The 21,067-nt window shown below is 44.9% G+C and overlaps 1 protein-coding gene and 1 pseudogene across 1 annotated transcript in view; both read left to right on the top strand.

Moving 5' to 3' along the window:
• The first annotated feature begins 14,704 nt into the window (after nt 1-14,704).
• Nucleotides 14,705-21,067, top strand: part of CDC23 (cell division cycle 23) — a 35,852-nt gene continuing 29,489 nt past the window's right edge. The window contains exons 1-2 of the mRNA XM_075541616.1: nt 14,705-14,887; nt 14,964-15,036. Of these exons, the coding sequence (XP_075397731.1) occupies nt 14,727-14,887; nt 14,964-15,036 (234 nt within the window). The 5' untranslated portion in view covers nt 14,705-14,726. The remainder of the gene's footprint in view (nt 14,888-14,963; nt 15,037-21,067) is intronic.
• Nucleotides 16,623-17,815, top strand: LOC142441015 (DNA-directed RNA polymerase I subunit RPA43 pseudogene; annotated as a pseudogene).

Below are 21,067 nucleotides of genomic sequence, written 5' to 3'. Positions count from 1 at the left end.
GGCAGGAATCGAGCACGCTGCTCATAAGAGAGGGTGTTCTCACATGGCTGGCCCCACTATGAGAAATGATGCCAATCAGTGACTAAGGGCGATACAGGGGACAGCACCGGAGACACAGTGTGGGAATTGCACCTGACCTGATCCCACCACACCGAGGCAAATCACTGGGGGAGTGCAGCGGAACAGCAAGGGAATGGAATGGCAAGGTCCCCAGGGAATGCTTAAAGTGGACTTTGGGGCTAGGGCGTGGTGCCCCAACAGACTGGACTGGAAAACGCTCCTAAGGGCCAGCAAACGATCCCTGAACTAACTACAAGCTTTTCTCTTGTGAACTGTTTTGTTCTGTTCTTTGTCAGTGGTTTGTTTTTGTTGTTTTGTTGCCTGGTTGTATACTGTTGCTTTGTTTTCCTCTGTCAAGTTTTCGTGCATGTTAGTGTCTCCACAGGTCTGTCTGAATAGGACAGGCTGGATTAACTATCTGGAGGAAAAACAACGGGACCGACAGTTCCGGGGGGACTTGGGGTGGGGGGGTAGGGGGGGTAAGGAAGTGGTGTTAACAAACCCAGGGACAAGGGAAAAACATGGGACCCCAAATGGTAGAGAAGGGGGAGTGGCAGGCATGGTGGGAAATGATCAAGGGTAAGGTTGCTTAGAGAAGAGGTATACTCTAGCCCAGGTGGCGACGAAGCATGGTAGTAGGGCAGAAGGAAAGTCAAGGGAGATGGAGGAAAGAGCTAGGAGTCAAAGGGCATTCATGGAGGTCTAGACAAAGACATGTACATGCAAATATATATAGGAGGATGGGGAAATAGATCTATGTGTCTATATTAATAGGTCAAGTATTAAGGTGGCGGAAGGACCTTGGGCCTCTACTCAAACACTCCCTCAATGCATGAATACCTTCTTTTATTAAATTGGAACTCTATGATGCTCACTCTCCCGACACAACGGCTGGAGCCAAAGTGGGTGAACAAGTAAATGTGGTGAAGAAAGCTGATGGTGCCCGGCTATCAAAAGAGATAGTGACTGGGGTCTTAAAGGCTTGAACATAAACAAGCGGCCATCTAGCTCAGAAGCAACAAAGTCCACATGGAAGGACACACCAGCCTGTGTGATCAAGTGGTCCCAAAGGGATCAGTTACCAGGCATCAAAGAACAAAAAATCATATCATTGACTGCACACCTCCATGATAGGATCGCTGAAGACAAATGGGTGCATAAGCAAATGTGGTGAAGAAAGCTGATGGTGCCCGGCTATCAAAAGAGATAGTGTCTGGGGTCTTAAAGGCTTGAAGGTGAACAAGCGGCCATCTAGCTCAGAAGCAAAAAAGCCCACATGGAAGAAGCACACGGGCCAGTGCGATCACGAGGTGCCAATGGACCAGGTATAAGGCATCATGCAAAAAAAAGATGTAAGTGTGTGTATGAATGTGTATATGTATATATGTATGTGTATATATGTATATATATACCATATTAAATGAAGGGGGAAGTGCAGAGTGGAGACCCAAGGCCCAAGTGTCGGCCAATGGAGATCCCCTCATAGAGGGGTTTAGGAGAGGAGATGGGCTAATTAGGGTGTGAGGTAGTACCGATGAAGAACACAGCTTTCCCCCAGATCCTGGATGCTTCCTCCCCCCAACTACCATGATCCGAATTCTACCTTGCAGGGCTGGATAGGACAGAGGCTGTACACTGGTACATATGAGGGCTGGAGGTACAGGGAATCTAGGGTGGATGATACCTTCAGGACCAAGGGTGTGAGGGACGATGCTGGGAGAGTGGAGGGTGAGTGGGTTGGAAAGGGGGAACTGATTACAAGGATCCACATGTGACCTCTTCCCTGGGAGAGGGACAGCAGAGAAGGGGGGAAGGGAGACTCCGGATAGGGCAAGATATGACAAAATAACGATGTATAAATTACCAAGGGCACATGAGGGAGGGGGTAAAGGGGAGGGAGGGGAAAAAAAAAGAGGACCTGATGCAAGGGGCTTAAGTGGAGAGCAAATGCCTTGAGAATGATTGGGGCAGGGAATGTATGGATGTGCTTTATACAATTGATGTATGTATATGTATGGATGGTGATAAGAGTTGTATGAGTCCCTAATAAAATGTAAAAAAAGAAAAGAGGAGAAAAAAATGATTAGGGCAAAGACTGTACAGACGTGCTTTATACAATTGATGTATGTATACGTATGAGCTGTGATAAGAATTGTATGAGCCCCAATAAATTGTTAAAAAAAAGAGTTGTATGAACCCCCAATAAAATGATTAGAAAAAAAAAGAGAGGGTGTTCTCTGAGTGGACATGGTTCCTTTCTGCTTTTAAAGGGGAATCCAGAATTTCCTGGATAATGTAAGCAAGGTGAAATAAAGGTGGAGAGGCAACAGGTGACTTGGAAGTGGTAGGAGCTAGCCCTAGGGCGCTCTTCCTGACAGGAGAGAAAGCAGGAATTTCCAGGTCATCTACGGATAGGGCCAAAGGAGCTAAGGTGGTGGTGGGGGCTAGCCTGCCCTCCTTCCTCAACCCCCTGAAGCTAAGTGGAAGCTGCCTTTACCAGCATGGGTGTGGGGATGTGGCCCTGGGGCCCGAGGAAAGCAAATGTTTAGCCTGTGTGGTGGGAAATCTGCTGAGATCATCAGGCGTGGCCTATTGGACCTGCCCAGGGAGATGCTACTGTGCTGGGAGCATCTTCCTCAGGATGAAGAGCCTGACTGTTAGGGATTCAGTGGTGTCTCCATAAAGTTAGGTTGCAGTCTTAACTCCTGCACCTATAAATATGACAAGGTTAAGAAATAGGGATTTTCTTTTGTTATGTTAAAGAGGCCATACCAGATACGGGTGCTCCCAAATAATCCTTTTTTATTAAAGGACTAGACTAAGCACCCATATACACACGCAGGGAAAGAAATCACTGATACACCCACAAACAGCAAAGTAACACCAAGAATTGCCAGTGGGAAAAAACACCTCACTGCCATCAAGCTGATTCCAACTCATAGTGACACTGTGGGAGCCAGTACAACTGCCCTTTGGGTTTCTGGGACTAGAAATGTTTATGGAAGCAGAAAGCCTCATCTTTCTTCCACGGAGCAACTGGTGGATTCTGTTTGTGGCCTGTGCTTAGCAATCCAACGCATGGCCTAGTCCACCGTCAGGGCTCTTAATAATTGTCAGTAGTTTGTGATAAGAGTTGTATGAGTCCCTAATAAAAGGTTTAAAAAAAAAAAGAATTCTCAGTAGAGAGGTTAACAGAAAGAATCGACGTAGCTGAGACCCTGATTTGGATTGCTAGCCTCCAGAAGTATAAGAAACGGAATGTCTTTTCTTTAAAACTCTCCCAGTGCAATCCAGGGCGGATGATCCCTTCATGACCAGTGGTGAGAGTGGCGAAACTGGGAGGGTGGAAAGGGGGAACCGATTACAAGGATCTACATGTGACCTCCTCCCTGGGGGGTGGACAACAGAAAAGTGGGTGAAGGGAGATGTCGGACAGGGCAAGATATGACAAAATAATAATTTATAAATTATCAAGGGCTCATGAGATAGGGGGGAAAATGAGGAGCTGATACCAAGGGCTTAAGTGGAGAGCAAATCTTTTGAGAATGAATGTACAGATGTACTTTACACAATTGATGTATGTATGGGTTGTGATAAGAGTTGTATGAGCCCCTAATAAAATGATTTAAAAAAAAGAAAATTAAAAATAAAATAAAACTCTCTAATTGTGACTATCTTTTGTTATGGCCTCACTAGGTAACTAAGACACTGAGATTCACAATGATGTCAGCCTAATTAATCTTCCCTTCACTAGTGCTCAGTAGTGACCTTGGAGGTGAAGCCTCCTTAGGGGGACCTTATTGCATAATAGGGGTGAAGGACACGGAAAAGGAGGTACCCTGGCTGGGCTACACAGGCTGGGAGCCCCTGGTGGGAAAGACTGTCAGCAAAGCCTCCTATTACACCCCGGGGCCATTACCTTGGGGAGATGGAATTGGACAAGCTTGCTTCTCCATTATGCAAAGAGAGGGCTTTTCAAGTAAATTTCCATTTAAGCATGAGCTCAGATGAGTGAAGATGGGACCATAATAGCTCTGATGGTCATCGCGGCTATTAAACCACATTTTTCTCCCTGGGCTCAGGCTGCCTTGTCAGCTTCGTTTCATTTATTCCCAGAAGACTGCAATTCAGCCGTTCCCAAGTTTCTGGGAGCCAGTTCATGTCCGTCTTTGGTTTTGCACTTTTGGATTCATCCACATGCAGAGCAGATGAAGTGTCCATGGAGGACAGAGTCCTTCAGTGTGTCTAAACCAGTAACCGCAACAGTCGCTGTTGACTCCAGCCCAACTCACAGTGATGCCGAGTGTTTCTGAGGACAGCTGTGCCCTTTAGCGTTTTCATGGCTGTGACTTTGGGGAAGCAGAACTTTCATGGGAGGCACCTTTGGGTGGGTTTGAACCGCCAACCTTTAAGTCAGTAGCCAAGTAGCTGTTTGTGGCCCTCAAGGATGGTTGGAGTTGAAGGCAAGGTCTGGGAAGTAGTAAAGAGCACTCTGCCTGTTGGAACAGGCGGCCTGCCTGTCTCTGGCCCATGCACTGCTCAGGTCCTCAGAAGCGGATGGCTCTTTTGTAGCACTGGGGTCTTCTTAAATTGCTGACTCCCACTTACCATCCCCATCTAAGTTGGAGCCCAATTTCTTCATGAAGGTCCTCTTTGACCACACCTCCCACCCCTGCCCTGGGTTACGGTCTGGCATTGATATCTAGTGCTGCATAACAAATTACCTTCAAACACACTGACTTAACACACCAACCCTAAATGTGTTGATTATATTTCAGACAATTTTGGCTGTTCTCAGTCTTCCCTGAGGTCACGGTTGTAGTGAGAGTCAGTTGAATTAGCTGGGTGCGATCTAGTTCTAGTCTCATGTCTGGAGGCTCCAGCAGCGGGGGTGGCCACAGCTAGGGGAAACCAGGCCCCTGTCTCCAGATTGTTTCTCATCTCTAAGGAGACTAACCTGGGCTTCCTTGTATGGTGGCTTCATGGCAGCAAGAGGGTGAGTAAGAGAAGAAGCTTCAAAGCTTTCGAGAGCGAGGCTCAGAACCACAGAATGTCATCTCCACTACATTGTTTGCTAAGCAAGTCACAGGGGCAGTGCAGATCCAAGGCAAGGGAAAGAGCCTCACTTCTGGATGGGAAGAGCAACAGTTCTATTACCGGGACTTTAATCCAGATATGGAGACATGTGTGGCCATCTTTGTCCACAGCCTAGCAGTGGCCTCCGGTCATAGCTCCCTAAACGTTTCCTTCGCTGCACTTACCATAACTGCTATTAAAGAATTCCTGTGCAATTGTTCACTGTCGTCCTCTCCAATTAGACAAGATCTATGAGTGCAGGGACTGGCAGCCTCCCAGGGCTTGAAACATAGGAACTGTCGAAGTATTGGTTAAACGAACAGCTAGTTGGGTGAATGAACAAATACATAGTGAAAACTAAGGTCCTAGGATTCGAAAGTCATAGAATGTCTTGGTCCTCTGGTGTTGCTGTACCAGAACAGTCTCAAGCGGGTGGCTTGAATAAACAGAATTTACTTAGGCGGCGAGGAATCCCAGTTCAGAGCACTTTCTGTGTGCACTGGAGGAAGACCCTTGTCCTTTCAACATCTGTGGACCTTGCATTTCTTGGAGATCTTTGTGTGTCTTGACATCAATCTTCCCCTCGTCCAAGACTCTAGGAGGTTCTCAACACAGGGACCCTGAGTCCAAAGGACTTACTTTTCCACCAGCTCATCTTTCTTAGTGGCAGGAAGCCCCTCTTTCTCTGCTCCTTTCTCTCTTTCGAGACAAGTTATGTAGTCCACTCCAGGCCACCCTCAGGGGAGCGCTCCTTCCATGGGATCAGGGCTGTCATCTGAATAAGGGTGGCAACTTAACCCACTCGGTGCTTCATTGACATGCACAACCTAAATTAAACCTCATTAGGGTGTACAACCTCAAATCTACTGCCATCAAGTCAATTCACACTGATCACTCACTACGACCAGTTATCAAGACAATTCTGACTCATACCAACACTGTAGGACAGGTGAAACTGCCCCTGTGGGTTTCCAAGATTGCAACTCTTTACTGGAGTAGAAAGTGTCATCTTTCTCCCGAGGAGCTGGTGGTGGCTTCAAACTGCTGACCTCATGGCTAGCAGCCCAACACTTGACTCACTTCGCCATCAGGGCTCCTAGTGATTTCTGAGGTTGTAAATCTTTAAAGGCGCATATAGTCTCATCTCTCTCCGAGGAGCAGCTGGTCAGTTTGAACTATCACTTTGTGATCTGGGATAATTATTCTCCATTTTGATACATTATAAAATTCTAACCTCTGATACCATGCAATCTGGGAATCATGGGCCACGCCAGGCTTACACAGATTTTAGAGGGCACAATCCAGTCCATGACACAATCAAAGGGTTTGGAGATAGTCCTGGACTTGACACTGGAAGCCCTCACTTCCTACTTGGCTGACCTTAGATAAGTAGCTTAACCCCTCAATGCCTCAGTTTATCTTTCAAGAGGGGATAAAAATAAACCACACCTCATAGTCCAGTCCTACCTGTAAGAATTCTACACTCACTCTTTCCCCTTTTCTTTGTGACGTTGGCTTCCCATCTAAGTGAGGGCTCGTTTCCTTGGTTTAAAAAGCTTGGTTCCTGCCCCTACGTGCAAGCATTGGGAATTGGGCTGTCAGGGTAGGTGGTCTCAGTGTTCATCTCTCAAAGGTCACCAAGAGTCCTTTCTGTACCAGCCACTGCTGTAATACCATTCACGGAAACCAGTGATTCTCAACTGGGGGTGACTGTCACACAGGAGACATGTGACAATGTCTACAGATATTTTTGTTTGTAAAAATCTGGGGGGATGCTCATGGTATCTAGTGGGTCGATGTTGCTAAGCATGTTATTATGCACAGTATTACTTGGCCCCAAATGTCCAGTGTCAAGGTTACAGAACCCTCCTTGGAAGGGACTGCTCTTTCTACCCTTACCAGGTCTGGGACTGACTTCGGACGCCCTGTCCTTTGCCTCTGGTTTCTGGTTCTAGTGAAACTTTTGAGCAACAGCTGGTCTACTGATGCTCTTTAAGAAGTTGAGGGAAGGAGGGAACAGCTCCATCTGTTGGTCAGAACTCAAATGGCAGCTGGAGAAGGCAGTGGAGTCCCTTCTCAGAAGGGCCTCGGATATTCTAGCCTTGACAAGATCACACACTCCAAGGACAAGTGGGGACTTCCTGTAGGGCAGCCCTTGACGAGATAAAGTTGATCCTGAAGCTTCATGTGTGACAAGCTTCGGGTAGGTTTGGAGTTAAACTTGCAACCCCCACCCAACCCTGTAAATAGTTCCACAAGCTATGGAAATAAACAAAGGGAAATAATACCCCAAACTTTAAAACCACACTCACTGCCGTCGGGTCAATTCCATCTCACAGCGACCCTATAGGAAAGAGTATTACTAGCCCTGTGAAGTTGCAAGACTGCCAGTCTTTACAGGATGGAAAGCCTCATCTTTCTACCAAGGTAAGTGTAGCCATTAGATTTTATGTGAACTTGAATGTGTGTGACAGGGTAGGTGTGGTCTCCAACCTGGGAGGTGTGGTGTTTTTCATCAGAAAGACCCTGGACCCCCTTCTCTTCTTCTCTGTCCCATTCTCCTTCCTGCTTGCTGGGACTGACTCTGCATCTGCCCTGGGGCCACCCCACCCTAAGAGCTGTGGGTGTCCTACTGTGGGGGGAGGCCAGGCCCCCCACTAATCACAGGTTTGATAGGCACAATTGTGTGGTTAATATATATAAAGATTATAGTAAAGTCATAGAGAGCATGAGAGATAAAAGAGAGATTGAAATAATGGAGTCAGACACATTTCATAGTAGCATGCTCACCTCATCCCTGCTTGGTGGTCCAAGTGGATAGGGAGAGGGGAAGGAGGACAAGGGGAAAGAGAACATGGGAGCGAGGATGGGGAGAGGAAGGGAGAACCGAGGAGAGGCCAAGAGGGGAGTGTGGGAAACAGAAGGATTTCTCCCAAGCTGTCTCCCCCAAATATATGCCAAACTTAGCTGCTTGTGAATGACTATACACTTGGAGGTCATCAGGAGTAGATCAGGGGTCATTCTCCCTAAGAGCTATCAGCCATCTAGAGCAAGTAGACATCACTGTTTATCCCACAACAAGTAGGGCCCACTCCCTTCTGGTAAGGATAGTAGCTGTCTGTTTCCTTGTAGGAGACTCCAGAGAGGTCAAACCCATCCAAGGATGACCAAGGTTAGGCTGCCATCCTAAATCTAGGATCTGCCCATCTTGTCACACGTATACCCCCAATCCTTCCTCTTCCTATTGCATGTATGTCCCTAGATCACTCCCTCCCATTACTGTATTATCTATAGTACAACCCCTTCCTGTGACGTATGTCTTCACCTGTAATTAGGGGGCTTGCATGTCCCCACATAATATAAAAGCCTGGGCTAGCATTAAACTATCTCTCTCCCTCCACGTGGTCCACCAAGCGGGGCTGAGGTGAGCATGCTACCATGAGTTGTGTCTGACTCCATTTATTTCTATATTTCTCTTTTATCTCTTGTGTTCTCTAGGACTTTACTATGATCTTTACTTATTATCACTGTACAATTGTGCCTACCGGACCTGTGATGATGTGTTAGGGGTTGGCTTCCTCTGGAGCCTGAGAGAGAGTCTTTATTGCTAACCCAGGCCTATATACCTTTGGGGGGCATGCAAGCCCACTACTTACAGGTAAAGACATACGTCACAGGAAGGGGTTGCATTACAGGTTATACAGCAATGAGAGGGGGACAATCTAGGGATATACACGCAATAGGAAGAGGAGGGATTGGGGGTATACACGTGATAAGATGGGCAGATCCTAGATTCAGTATGGCAGCCTAACTTTGGATGTCACTGAGCAGGTTTGACCTGTTCTCTGGATCTCCATAGAAACCTAACAGGGACCAAGGTAATGGCCGTGGGGGGGGGGAGGAGGGTGTACCTGTAGTCTGGCAACTGACTGCCTTCAAGGAGGTAACTTGACAATCATTTATCATTTGCTGCAAGCAGTGTCCTAAGTCTAACATACAATTGGTGGAGATGACTTGGGAGAAATCTTTGTTTCCCTTACCTTACCATGACCTTAGATCCACGTGCGGCTGCGCCCACAGCCTGTGATCCTCCTGCACTCTGCTTTACCTTTGATCACCCTCAGCCTGCAGCTAATGAGGGCTCCGGCTGGCACGGGACCTGTGGACTTAAGCTGGACTGGGCTGGGATGCTTTATTGATATTAAGTTACTTCTTGATACAAAGTTCCTTCTTACACATGTATGAATGACCCTGGTTTTCTTTTTTTAGGCAACACAGCCTAAGGCAGTCATGTTTTGAACTGGGGACCGAAAGGTAGCAGCTTAGCTCTTAACTCCCTATAATGCAATACTCTTTGAAAACTGGATACCTGGTCATTGAAGTGCTCCGAAATAATGGAGGGACCCCAGCCAAAGCCACTGCCATCCAGTAGATTCTGCTCAGGGAGACCCTATAGGTGTGTGTTTATATGGGAAATAGGGGATCCTTGATTTTGACAATGAGCTAAAAGATAGGGAGGGCAGAGCAGGATCAGGACTTCAGCCCCAAAGGCTCAAGGACTTCTCCCAACTCAACGAAGACTTCCTAGACAAAAGAACACAAGATGTTACCTTACTAGAGTTACCAGAAACTGGGTAGGTCCTCATTACAAAAGGACTCCCGGTAGCCCTGTGGGATACGTATTAGGCTGCTCTCCACACGGTTGGTGGTTCAAACCCCTAGCCATTGCACAAGAGAATAATGAGGCTATCTGCTTCTATGAAGATTTCTAGTCTCAGCAACCCTGGATAGGGTCACTCCGAGGCAGAATCAACTCTGCGGCAATAGGCTCGCACTTTTATGTTGTTGTAAAGAAACTCTAAGAAGCCAAAATACAGAAATTACAAGGAGACACTGGTGAAATGAAGCGGGGAAGGGAAGCTCATGGTGATGGCCTCCTGCGCGATGCCTGCTCCCACTTCTTCTGAAGATCCGCAACCTGGTTTTGGAACGCAAGCTGCACAAGCCTTCTTTGTCTCTTTTTCACGCTGTGTCTGCTGTATTTTGATTTCTTAGACTACAGTAGGGCAAAGAGCCACAGTTTTCTATGACAAAAGAATCATCTCGAAGAATTTTTAAACTATTCATTTCTGGGCCCCATCTTTGACCAATGAAAACAAAACTGTCTGGGAACTGGGCTCAGCACTGATAACAGAGATGTAATGTGCTGCTATACTTGCTGCCAGCCAGTCAGTGCTGACTCGTAGCCACCCTACAGGACAGGATCGGACTGTCCCTGGGGCTTCTGAGACCGTGATTCTTTCAGAGAGCAGAAGACCTCATCTGTCTCCCTCATAGAAGCTGGTGGTTTCAGACTGCTGACCTCTCAGCAGCCCAACAATTAGCCAGGCCTCTTCACTGATTTGCACATGCCTTTGGATCAATCGAGGGTAGACCACAGTCGCTGGGATATGGGGTTGGCCACTGAGATGACCGTGGAGGGTTTCTAATCCAAGGGCCCCACCCAGATACTTGAATATCCTTGTCTAGGCCTGGCCGGAAGCTGGTCCTCAGCATGTGGGAAGTTGGTTAGCCTTCACCAGGAGGACCTGAGTGGATTTCATCCTCCAGTTTGTATCCCAGGAGCCTCTGTGGAATCTCCATAAGTGCTGCACAGAGGATGTTTGCACGCCTCATGAAGAAGAGTCCAGGAAAAATCCTGCTGATTTAGCAGCATGGCTCTATACTGGCGCCACTGTTTCTTTATGCGCCTGAGCCCGAGTTTCTTTCTTTAAAAAATTTTATTTAAAGATCATCTTATTGGGGGTTTTTACAGCTCTTATAAGAATCTATACACCAGTTGTATCAAGCATATTTGCACATACGAATAACAAATGTTTAGGGGAGCAGACAGCCTCATCTTTCTCCCTTGGAGATACTAGTGGTTTTGAACCACTGTCCTTGAGGTTAGCAGTCGCCCCTACCCAGCACCACCACCAGGGTTCCTTTGCTGATGCACAGTGGCCCTGTATACAGAGAGGGGAATGCTCCACAGGGCTTCCAAGGTTGTCCATGGTTACAGCAGCAAACACCGTTTCTCTCTCCATGGAAGGTAGTCTGGTGGGTTTGCACCACTAAACTTTTAGTTGGCAGTCAAATATCTTGCACCTCCAGGATTACAGCACTAAGCTCTTACCTGGTAAAAATTAAATTATGCTCATCACTTTCCACTTAAGAAGTAAATTTGCTCATGCAGTTTTGTGGTTAAATACAGCTGGACTTGTCAGTAATCATTCTGAAAAATGACCATTGGGGGGAACCGATTACAAGGATCTACATGTGACCTCCTCCCTGGGGGACGGACAACAGAAAAGGGGGTGAAGGGAGACATCGGACAGGGCAAGATATGACAAAATTAAAATTTATAAATTATAAAGGGTTCATGAGGGAGTGGGCAGCGGGGAGGGAGGGGGAAAATGAGGAGCTGATGCCAGGGGCTTAGGTGGAGAGCAAATGTTTTGAGAATGATGAGGACGATGAATGTACAAATGTGCTTTACACAATTGATGTATGCATGGATTGTGATAAGAGTTGTATGAGCCCCTAATAAAATGATTAAAAAATAAATATGTAAACCTATGTAATCTGGAAATAGTTATGAAATGAAAAAAAAGACAATTGGTATTTTAATTTCCAGATTTAAAGAATGTAATGTCATGATTTTTTGCTTGTGATATTTTTCTGAAGATCTCGATCATGTTGGAAAATAACACAAAAGAAGCTCTTTCTACTGATTCCTATTATGTAGGCCCTGTTTGCTTTGTTGTTTTATGCCTGGATTTAGAGAAGGACTATGGATTTTTCTTCTCCAGAGAAGTTTTGCTGTCAAAACATGAGAATTAAATTAATAACAATAATAATACTTAATATAGTATTAATATAAGACAAGAGAATGCTTTCCTGGAACATGGAAGGTTTTAAACTTAATAACTATTAGGTTGGTTTTGAGCCCAAGTTTCTTGAAAACTACTTTTGAAGGCACTTTATCCCTGCTCCTCACATCTAAGTGTACCTCACGTTCAAGGCCTTCCCATTCTTTTTTATAAATAATTTTACTGGGGCTCTTACAACAATCTATACATCAATTGTGTATATATATATATATATATATATATATATATATATATATATATATATATATATATATATATATAAATTGCCATCATCATTTTCCAAACATTTTCTTTCTACTTGAGCTCTTGGTATCAGCTCCCCTTTCCCCCATCCCTACCCCACCCTCCCATCAGCATGAACCCTTGATAAATTAAATTATTATTTTCATATCTTACACCATCTGCTGTCTCCCTTCACCCACGTTTCTGTTGTTCGCCTCTTTGGGGGTGTGTGTGTATTTGTGTGTTATACATAGATCATTGTGATCAGTTTCCTCTTTCTTCCCCTTCTCCCCTCCACCTTCCCCTTACCAGCATAGTGTCTCTACTCCCATTCTTGTTTTTGTTTTCCATTATTGTTCTTGAGGGGTTATCTGTCCTGGATTCCATGTGTTGAGAACTCTTAACTGTACCAGTGTACATGTTCTGGTCTAGCCAGGTTAGTAAGGTAGAACTGGGGTCATGATAGTGGGAGGTGGGGGTGAGGGAGGAAGCATTAAAGAACTAGAGGAATGTTGTGTGTTTTGTCAGTGCTATACTACACCCTGGCTGGCTCATTCCTTCCTTGTGACCCTTCTGTGAGGGGATGTCCAATTGACTACAGATGGGATTTGTGTCTCCACTCCAACCTCCCCCACTGGCATCTATATGATTGTTTGTTGGTCTTCCGATGCCTGCATAAGTATTCTTGTTAAACATTTTGAGCAACCTTTGTCATATTCCTGACCCTTATCCTCACCCTTTTCTGCTAAAAGTTTGCAATAGTCTAGCTGCTGCTGAAAGAATTAAGGCTGAGGTAAAAATGATGTCTGAAGATAGAATCTAATCTGGATCCTCATTGAGCTATTAATCACAAAGTCAGCAGTTTGAAACCACCAGGTATGATACATCCAGGGTGCATAACAGCACTGATGAATTACATAACTATCCTCTACTTCTTTAATATTTCATCCCCCTACTATTATGGTTTTAATTTGTTTTACCTAATTAATAATGTTAGATTTGTTCATTTGTAGATTTAAGATTATTTAGTCCATGAAAGTCAAGATGGAGAACCCTGCAAGAACAGTAACAGGAGTGATGGTTCTTGAGGGTGTGGCATGAGGGGAGTTGAGTAGAGGGGGAATAGGGAGCCGACAGCATTGATTACTGTATAACCCCACTTGATGGGATTGAACAACCCAATTGTATATGGATGCATATATTGGATTGTGTAAGATATGAAAACAACAACAAACTACTATAGGAAAAAACAAAAAAAAAGGGTTCCTGGGGAGTAAGGCGAGGGGGGCAGGGGATCATGGGGAGCTGATATCAAGGAGTTCAAGTGAAAACAAATGTTTTGAAACTGATTGTTAGCAATTGTACAATACTGCTTGATGTGATTGAAGTGTTGTACGAGCCCCCAGTAAAATGATTTAAAAAAGAGCTCCCAATAAAATGATTAAAACAAACAAAAAGTACAACAATGAAAGAAAAAAAAAGAAAAAAGAACCCCTTTCCGATTCTGCTGAATGTACAGCAATTGTTTTGACAATATTTTTTAATTTTTTGAACACTTTCTGGAAGGAACTCATAATATATCGTAGGAATTTGGGGAATGAATGACAGAGTGTCCCCGTCTGGTTTTCTGGCACTTTTTCTCTTTAGTATTTTTTTTTTAATGAAGTGGAATAAAAATGTAGTATCTCCCCAAAAATGTAGCAAGTTTTATGAGATGAATAAATATTATAAGCATAGTTCCCTCGAACTTGTATCCCTATGGATGGAATAAACACGACTAAGGGTGCTTTAGAATAAGCCTGTTGCGCAGATGAACGTGTAAAAAGAGCAAAAATGTAAATTTGTGATTTCCACATTGGGCAGTATCCAGCCGCCCACCTCCGAGAACCCTTATTACCAGTGCCGTTTTAACAACTGACGTGCCGAACACAACAAAAAATTAAGTATCGGCTCTGCCAAACCGGTGCGAGTGGTCTGAATTCCACCACTGGTTTGGATTCCGTCCGCAGGAGAGGGATAAAGCCTCCAGGTTCTAGGAAAACCCCAGAGGCTACCTAGGCCCATCTTTCCTGTGCCCCGCACAGAAATGTGCCCGCAAACCTTTCTTGTCCGTTTCGGTACCATCACATCACCACTCCGGAAACGGCACTGTTTGCCCACTCTTTCCAGCGTCTACCCCCTCTTCCTTGCAGCCGGTGGGCACGGCTTTCTCGCTTCTTTTCTTTCTGGTTCTAACTTTCCCGGCTCCCTAGCTCTTAGCCAATAGGAAAGGGGAAATTTTCGTTTCTCCCGGCCCCCTCGTGACGTCGGAAGAAAGCCGAGCTCTGATTGGGTGCTTCGGAGCAGGAGCCCGCCAGTAGCAGGCCGACCTTTAGGATCCCGAAGGCCAGCTAGTGTTGCAGCCAGTGATTGGCTGTAGTGGACCGAAGCTGGAAAATGGCTGCGGTCGCCTCCGCTGTCCCAGTACCTGTCACGGCTGCTGGAACGCCTGTCCTGACAGCCAACAACGACTTCTCAGATTTGCGAGAAATTAAAAAGCAGCTTCTGCTTATCGCGGGCCTGACTCGAGAGCGAGGCTTGCTACACAGTAGCAAATGGTGAGCGGCTGGGGTCGGAAGGGGCTCTTGGCCTGCGAGGCTTGTCGAGCTGATCCAATTTGTGTGGGTGTTGCAGGTCTGCGGAGTTGGCCTTCTCTCTCCCCGCGCTGCCTCTGGCCGAGCTGCAGCCGCCGCCGCCTATTACAGAGGTAAGATTATTCTCGGAGCGAGCACTCCCGCGCAGTGGCAGGATGTGCTCCAGGAACGAGCGTGTGGTCACTGGAGGGGAGGACACTGCTCAGCAGAACAACTTTCCTCTAGTTCTTTAATGCGTCCTCCCCCCACTATCATGATCCCAATTCTACTTTACAAATCCGCCTAGACCAGAGCATGTACACAGGTACAGATAGGAACTGAAAACAGGGAATCCAGGATGGATGATCCCTTCAGGATCAGTGGTGAGAGTGGCGATACCTGGAGGGTGGAGAGGAAAGGGGAAACCGATTATAAGGACCTCCATATAACCTCCTCCCTGGAGGACAGACAGCATAAAAGTGAGTGAAGACGTTGGACAGTGTAAGACATGACAAAATCATAATTTATAAATTATCGGGTTCGTGAGGGAGGGAGGAGAAAATATGAGGAGCTGATACAAGGGCTCAAGTAGAAAGCAAATGTTTTGAAAATGATGGAAACAAATGTACAAATGTGCTGACACATTGGATGGGTGGATGGATTGTACGAGCCCCCAATAAAATAATGTTTTTAAAAAGTGGAGAGGGAATTAAAGCATTTAAAAAGACAGATAGACGGTTTAAGGGATTTTATATGTGTTATTTTGTTGACTCTTGAAAGATTGATAGTCTTTTACTTAAGTTGGAAAAACTTAGTAAACAATTCTTGCTAAAGATACACACTTTTTTAGGAATTGTAGTCCAATCTACCAATAGTCATTATGAGAAGAATCAAAGGCTTTTACAGTAGTATGAAACTGTTTCTTCACTTTTGTCTGAATCTAAATAGCATAATGCTTAAGTGGTCCCTGGATTCAGATGACTCTGGGTTCAAATCTACCCACTACTTGTGACCATTGGCAACTTAATCTCCTGAGCCTCAGTTTCCTTATTTGTGATGTGAATGTAATAATAGATTATTAAGAGAATGTAATTTATAAGGTTATCAAGACAATTTAATGAAAGATGTATATCTGGTGCATAGGACTTTGTAGAATTAGCTATTCTCATCATTAAATATAGGTAGTCTGCAACTTCCCATGTGTTGGAGTTAACACATTTACTACTGTCTGATTTTGGGTATTGTACATGTGTTGGACAGGGTTCTCTAGAGAGACAAACCAGATTGCTAGTAATTATATATAAATATATTTATAAAGATGGGTATATAATATAAGAAATGAACCGTTAAATTATATACAGATAGATAATACAAGAAATTAACAGTTAAATTATAAAGTAGTGAGACACTAGCAGTCCTTTAAGGCTTGAGAGCCGCCAGTTGCCAGTCCCCTTCTGTAGAGAGAGCTGGGCTATATATATCCAGGCAGCAAACAGCAAGGCAGGTCCCCAACTGTCATCAACTGTCGGTCCCCAGCTCCAGAGATGAACATTCCAATCGTGTGGGCTTAAAGGGACCTCACCTTACGGCGACACAGTCCACAGGCCAGGCATCCCACAGGTAGTGTACCCCTTTAAATTGAGGCACAGCACAAGCAAGGCGAGGCTCACTGAGCCATTTATCCCTCTGCCCTTCAGTTAATCCTACGTGTGTTTATCGGCCAGGCTGGCACAATAAACTATCACAGTACATTTTGTCATTAGTAATATGCCCTAAGACATTGTTGAAGTATATCACTTGCTCACATTATCCTTAAGGGATTTTTCCAACCCCCAAAGACAAATAAATAAAACCCAAACCAACTAAACTCAATTCTAGTTTATAAAGATGCTGATAAAAAATGTGCTTGACCCAATGGATGGATGTATGGATTGTGATAAGAACTGTACGAGTCCCCAATAAAATGATTTTTTTAAAAAAGATATGGATAGTAGTGGCGCGCACCGTGGGAAACCTGACAAGTCGCCCAGCCGCATGGCGGCTGGCTGTTCAGCCGTGCGGCGGCCCAAGGCTGCCCCAGAAGAGCCAGTGGTGGCGCCGGCTGGCATCGTGCCTTGCCTAGAGCTGCCAAGCTACGCTGCCGCTTGCACGCTGCCTTTTAGGTGTCCCTATCGCATATGACAACATCAAAGTAGTGGGTGAGCTGGGAGATATTTATGATGATCAAGGACACATTCATCTTAACATTGAAGCAGATTTTGTTATTTTCTGCCCTGAACCAGGACAAAAACTTGTGGGCACAGTTAATAAAGTGTCTTCCAGCCACATCGGCTGCTTAGTACATAGTTGTTTCAATGCCTCTATCCCTAAGCCGGAGCAGATGCCACCTGAGCAGTGGCAAACCCTGGAGATAAACGTGGGAGATGAACTTGAATTTGAAGTGTTTCGCTTAGACTCTGATGCTGCTGGCGTCTTTTGCATTCGAGGAAAGCTAAGCATGGCCAGTTTGCAAGCGAAGTGTTCTCAAGTTTCTGAAGAAGCAACAGAAACCACCGCTGAAGAAACTATTGAAAATCCTCCAAAGAAAAAGAAGCGCCTAGAGACGTGCAGAGTGGACGAGGGTGCGACAGAGCTGGTGGCCGTCTTGGTACAGGGGGAAAGCGGGCTGCAGGCTAATGGCAGTGCGGATGGCCTCGGTGGGGAGGAGCCCCAGGAGAAGAGGAAGAAGAGGAAGCACTGTGAAGATCGGGACCCACACCCTGTTTTCCCAGGCAGTGACTCCAGCGGCTACCAAAGCGACCACAAGAAGACAAAGAAGAAACGAAAACACCGCGAGGAGGCAGCGCTTCCCCCCACTCTGGAGCCCTCGCCTAAAAAGAAAAGGAAAACGTAATCTGCTTGACTGCGTTTCAAACACGGTCCACTTTTAATTTGATCATCTCACAGTAGATGAATAAATGTTTTGTTTTTTTTTAACAATTTATTGGGGCTCATACAATTCTTATCACAGTTCATACATATACATACATCAATTGTATAAAGCACATCTGTACAGTCTTTGCCCTAATCATTTTTTTCTCTTTTCTTTTTTTACATTTTTTTTATTTTAACAATTTATTGGGGCTCATACAATTCTTTTCACAGTTCATACATATACATCAATTGAATAAATGTTTTGAATGATGTGAAATGCATATGTGTTTCACATAATTTTTGGAAACATTTGATTTTGAGGTGTGCGTATGCGTTAAAATTATGAAATCCGTCTCTAAAGGATTTTAGGGATATTAAAGTGCCAATTTGTTATATAAGAATAAAAAATGAAGCTGTTCTTAAAAAAAAGATATGGATAGTAAAAGGCAACAATAATGAAAACAAACAAATGAGGATTTTGACATATAAAAAATGACTTAAGATAGAGTATTCATTGGAATGGAACCTGTTCAAAGTTGGGGCTGCCTGTATAACAGAGAGAGGACAGGGTATGGTGTACATACTATTCTATGACTTTCAAGTAGAGAGGTTCATAGTCACATTCTTTTTTACAAGAAATTTGTTGTGACTTGGATAAAGGTTTATAGAGCAGATAATCAGTTTTACATTCAATAAATCGTTTTGTTTCACCTCATTCGTTGCAGCCCTCTCAGTGTAACCAACATTTATCACATTCCTTCCTGTTTTGTTTCCTGTTTTCATTCATCATTTTTCTTAACCTTTCTGAACTTTTCCTTGGGTAAGCGCTGCCCTTTTAATCTTAAAATTAAATCATAATCATAGTCTAAGGCAAGGGTCCTCAAACTTTTAAGCGGGGGCCAGTTCACTGTCCCTCAGACCCGTTGGAGGGCCAGACTATAGTTCAAAAAAAAAAAACTATGAACAAATTCCTATGCACACTGCACATAACTTATTTAGAAGTAAAAAAACCAAACGTGGCAAAACCACCCAGTGGGCCGGATAAATGTTCTCGGCGGGCCGCATGTGGGCTGCAGGCTGTAGTCTGGACGCCTGGTCTGAGGTGTGTGCTTATTGTTCCCCATTGTTGTTATTGTTGTTTGGCTGAAAATTAAGCCCCGGCCATGAGTTCAATTACAGATCGATCTGAAGGGTGACTATGGACCATGCTCGGTTTTAAGCGATCCTCAGGATCTTTTCTGTGTTCTTGCAATCCCTGTGTCAATCCTTTTCAGTGATCTTTCACCTTACTAAGCTTGAAGTTCTTCTCCCAGAGACTGGACCCTTCTAATAACATGTACACAGTCAGTGAGAAGGGAGCCAAGGTATTGTGGTCATGAGATGCAGTGCTGCTCCTTACCTGCATAGACAATAAAAACCCTTTCTGTTTCTCTTGCATCAAGTGTCTACTTTCTTTCAGTTGGCTAACATAGCAGGTCAGGACCTGAAAGTTGGACAGCAAACTGGATACTCGGTCAGGATACTAGAGCTCTGGGGACTGACCAGTGAAGTTGTGGGACCCTTGCGACTCTTTGAGGCACATCCCAGCCGCCTTGTGGTTGGTAAAGGCTCCCTGGTGATATTCTTGACCTCCTGGCCCACCTGGAGCCCTGTGTGTCCCACAGAAGCTTAGGGTTGAGAGTCTCTGCCTTCAGATGCCTGAGCCCTCAGTTTTTAGATAAAGAGGGCTCAGTTTGTTTCCACAGCACTAGCGAACCAGGCACAGAAAAGCTGGCGAAGCACAGCCTTCAAACCGATGAGGTTTAAGAGTTCAGGTCCTCGAGGCCTATCTTCCTCTGTGGGAAAAGATCTCCCCATTGACTAGAGTCCTACCTGAGCTCTCCCTCTTGATCTGTTAGAAAAGTCCCTGTTTCTCTGCTTTGTATTCTGCAGGTCCTCACTCTTTTTACTTGTAATTCAGATTAGTTTGAGAGGCAGTTCTCCTGGCCAAGGTGCTAGAGTGACAATGAGAATAGGCTTCCAGTGCTATCAAGCAATGGTTGACTGGGAGCACATGTGGGACTTCTCAAGTGTAGGCATTGTTCTGAGGAAGGGAAAAGCAGTGTGGTGAGTTTTGGCAAGCTGATGCAGGATGTTAAAGACTCATCCTTTTATGGTGGATAAGCAGAACAGTTTTCAATGGGCGCCAGGGTGTGATAGTAGATCCCTGACAGAGATTATAGATTACTCTCTGAGTAGTGAGAAGAAAAGTGAGCAACCAGGTTTCCATTTTGGATGCATTCTTCAGAATTCGAATTTTATTTTTCAGTCCAAAAATGTGAAGAAGAGAAAATAGTATTTTAAAAAAAAATTTCATCTGGCCTCCGTATGAGCTGGAAGGTCTGGAGAAATGGCTCAGTTAGCTATAATATCTTGCAATTAGATTTGATTTTTATTTTTGGTAAATGAGAAGGAAAATGGAATGAAATCCTTTATGTTAAGACTTTTGTGACCCTCTGTCAGACCCTCTGTCAGACTTTTGTGTAGTGGAAGATTATGGTCTAGAATGACTGTGAAAGACTAATAAATCTCTGAAACCTCGTATTTTACTACAGACAAAAGAGGACCTAGTTACTGCTACCTGTCCCCTGCCATATCAATCTGTGTAGTGCCCCCTGCTGACCCCAGGTAACCACAGTGGACTTAGGGTTGGGTTCTAAAGGGAAGCCAGAGATCCTGGCCAAAGGAATGTTCTCCCCTCTTCACTCTAGGAGTGAAACCCTTTCAAACAGGGACAACCCCCCTCCCACTACACACACACACACCACTACTACCACATGCTCTGAGATAGCCAGGTAAGACCCCCAGCTAGATACATTCTCCTTTGTGCCCCAACAGATCTATTTAACTGAAAAGTAATTTTCCTTTATAACGAAAGGACTCCCAAAAGATGCATGATATGTTCTCCTAGATGTTCAACACACTAATTCCACCTGAGCTGACTGCCAGGCCCCTTAGGGATACTTCTCACAGCTGAGGAAAAGCCCAATCACAGGCAAACAGGGAGGAAAAACAAACAAAAAGTGTATGAGATGGACGTTTGCCATCCTTGCTTTTAAAGAATATTCCGGCTGTATTTCTTCCCAGACACATTTGTGTGTTCTCGGCAGTTCAGTGCTTGCTGTGATTCAGACGCAGCATGTGTTCTCTCGTCTTCCTTAGTCTCTGTCCAGGTTTCAGATGCCCCCTCGTCCTGAACGTGGTGTATCCATT

This window comes from Tenrec ecaudatus, chromosome 2, assembly GCF_050624435.1.
Source record: "Tenrec ecaudatus isolate mTenEca1 chromosome 2, mTenEca1.hap1, whole genome shotgun sequence".
NCBI lineage: Eukaryota > Metazoa > Chordata > Mammalia > Afrosoricida > Tenrecidae > Tenrec > Tenrec ecaudatus.
This window is presented reverse-complemented; position numbering and strand designations above follow the sequence as displayed.